Below are 2500 nucleotides of genomic sequence, written 5' to 3'. Positions count from 1 at the left end.
TGTGTGTGTGTGTCCCCTTGTTTCTTCTGCCTGCAAGTTGGTTCTGTCTTCCAATCAAAGTGTGTGTGTGTGTGTGTGTGTGTGTGTGTGTGTGTGTGTGTGTGTGTGTGTGTGTGTGTTTTGGGTTTTTTTCTTTACAGAATTATGCCAGGGACAACACTTTTTTGTTGCTGCACGCGAGTGCTTTTAGGTGCGACAAGTGACAAGTGACCTCGGTTTATCGTCTCTTCCAAATGACTAGCGTCCAGACCACCGATCAAAGCCGATCTTGTGGAGGGGGAGAGAAAATTACTGGTGAATGTGGGATTCGAACCCGTGCTTTGTCAGATTCTCTCACTTCTTTGGCTTGACTACTGAGCCACCAACGGGTCCACGTGTTCATGTCCTCGGAATCTAGGAACAACACTCGATTATACAGCTGATGGTTCTGCGATCTACCTACCTATCTATCTACCTAGCTATTTACCTATCTATCTATCTGTCTACCTACCTACCTACCTACCTATCTGCCATGTATGTATGTATGTATGTATGTATGTATGTATCTACCTACCTACGTACCTGCCATCTATTCATCTAATTATCCATCAATCTATCTATCTGTCTACCTACCTACCTATCTACCTACCTACCTACCTACCGACCTATCTATGTATTTATCTATCTATCTACCTACGTATCTACCTACCTACCGACCTATGTATCTGTGTATCTATCTATTTATGTATCTGTGTATCTATCTATTTATTTTAATCTACCTATCTATCTACCTACCTACCTACCTACCTACCTATCTACCGACTTATCTATGTATCTGTCTATCTATCTATTTATCTATAATCTATCTATCTATCTATTTACCTATCTACCTACCTGCCTATCTACCGACTTATCTATGTATCTGTCTATCTATCTATTTATCTATAATCTATCTATCTATCTATCTAACTGTCTACCTACCTATCTACCGACTTATCTATGTATCTGTCTATCTATCTATTTATCTATAATCTATCTATCTATCTATCTAACTGTCTACCTACCTACCTAGTTACCGACTTATCTATGTATCTATTTATCTGATCTCTCCACGTGTTTCAGTCACAGACAGCGTGAGGACGGAGGAGCTGGGCGGGGATCTGGCAGAGGCCGGTCTGTTGGCGCAGTGTCCTGCAGGCTCTTCAGCTTCATCAGCTGCTGGGGACTCTGCGCGCACCGCCACCAGCGTGGGTGCCGGTGGTCTGGAACCTCCTGCAGGCGCGCACCCGCCACCCACCGCCACCCCGGGTCTGGGCGCCACTGCCATGACGGCCACCACCATGCTGAACCGTGAGTGCTGTGTCGTCCTCCTTCATCCACGTATTAACAGTTTCAATTTTTTTTTTTGTTGTTGAAAAAAGTTCTGTATTTCAAAGTGTTCTTGATTAAAGTTAGCTAGTTATGTATTAACTCATTCACCGCCAAGCTCGCATTTATGCACAGGCGTGGTAGAGGACCCATGTCACTGGATGTTGACCATTCATTGGTCTGTTATCCATGAACCTACTGCTCTTAATGTTCGGTGGTAGGATAGGCCATATTTTCTATACATCGCAGGGGGGGAATCCCCAGCTATTCTTAGCCCCTGTCTTTACTGTGTTTATACCACAAGGGAATTTTGTACTCTAAATTGACTGGCAGTGAAAGGGTTAAATAGTCCGGTTGGTTGTTTGTTGTAGGTCCCCACATCGTCCTCGTTTTAAATAATATTCTATAGAAGTATTGCATACAATATTTGATTATTGATTTTCTATCCTAATCCTGATCCCCCCCCCCCCATCTCACACACACTCTTCCAATATTATGTGTTTTTTTTCTTTCTCCAATCACTGACATCCACCCTCTCCATTTTACATTTTTACATCTCTTCCACATTCTGTTCTCTCTCTCTCTCTCTCTCTTTCTTCCTCAATCACCTCCCCCCTCGCCCCCGCCCCCCCCCCCCCCCCCCCCAACCCCCTACAAATAATGATAATAATAATAATAATGATGATATCATTTATTTTCAGTCTAATAACATCATCGTAGATGAACAGACTATAAATGAATAAACGATAAACGATCCTCCATCCACTCTTGTCTGTTTCTGTGTGTGTGTGTGTGTGTGTGTGTGTGTGTGTGTGTGTGTGTGTGTGTGTGTGTGTGTGTGTGTCTGTCTGTCTGTCTGTCTGTCTTTCTTTCTGTTTGTATTTTCTGTCTTTCTGTCTGTCTTTGTCTGTCTGTCTGTTGGTCTGTCCTTGTCTGTCTCAGTCTGTCTCTGTCTCTGTGTGTCTGTCAATTTTGTCTTTCTGTCTGTCTGTCTGTGTCTCTCTGTGTCTGTCTGTCTCTCCTTCTGTCTCTCTCATGGCCTCGTTCTCTGCGTTTTGTGTCATTCTCTGTCTTTCTCTCTGTCTCTGTCTCTCTCTTTCTCCTTTGAATTTGATCTCTTTCCCCCCCCCCCAGTAAATGTGTCATTGGCGAA

General features: G+C 43.5%; 1 protein-coding gene across 1 annotated transcript in view; it reads left to right on the top strand.

Annotated features, from left to right (window-relative positions):
- The window catches only part of LOC143275396 (uncharacterized), a 95055-nt gene that overhangs the window by 83057 nt on the left and 9498 nt on the right, over positions 1–2500 (top strand). Inside the window, exon 5 of the mRNA XM_076579474.1 lies at positions 1102–1329. Within this exon, the coding sequence (XP_076435589.1) occupies positions 1102–1329 (228 nt within the window). The remainder of the gene's footprint in view (positions 1–1101; positions 1330–2500) is intronic.

The sequence above is a fragment of the Babylonia areolata genome, chromosome 2 (assembly GCF_041734735.1).
Source record: "Babylonia areolata isolate BAREFJ2019XMU chromosome 2, ASM4173473v1, whole genome shotgun sequence".
NCBI lineage: Eukaryota > Metazoa > Mollusca > Gastropoda > Neogastropoda > Buccinidae > Babylonia > Babylonia areolata.
The sequence above is the reverse complement of the archived record's forward strand: the minus strand, read 5'-3'. Positions and strand labels throughout refer to the sequence as shown.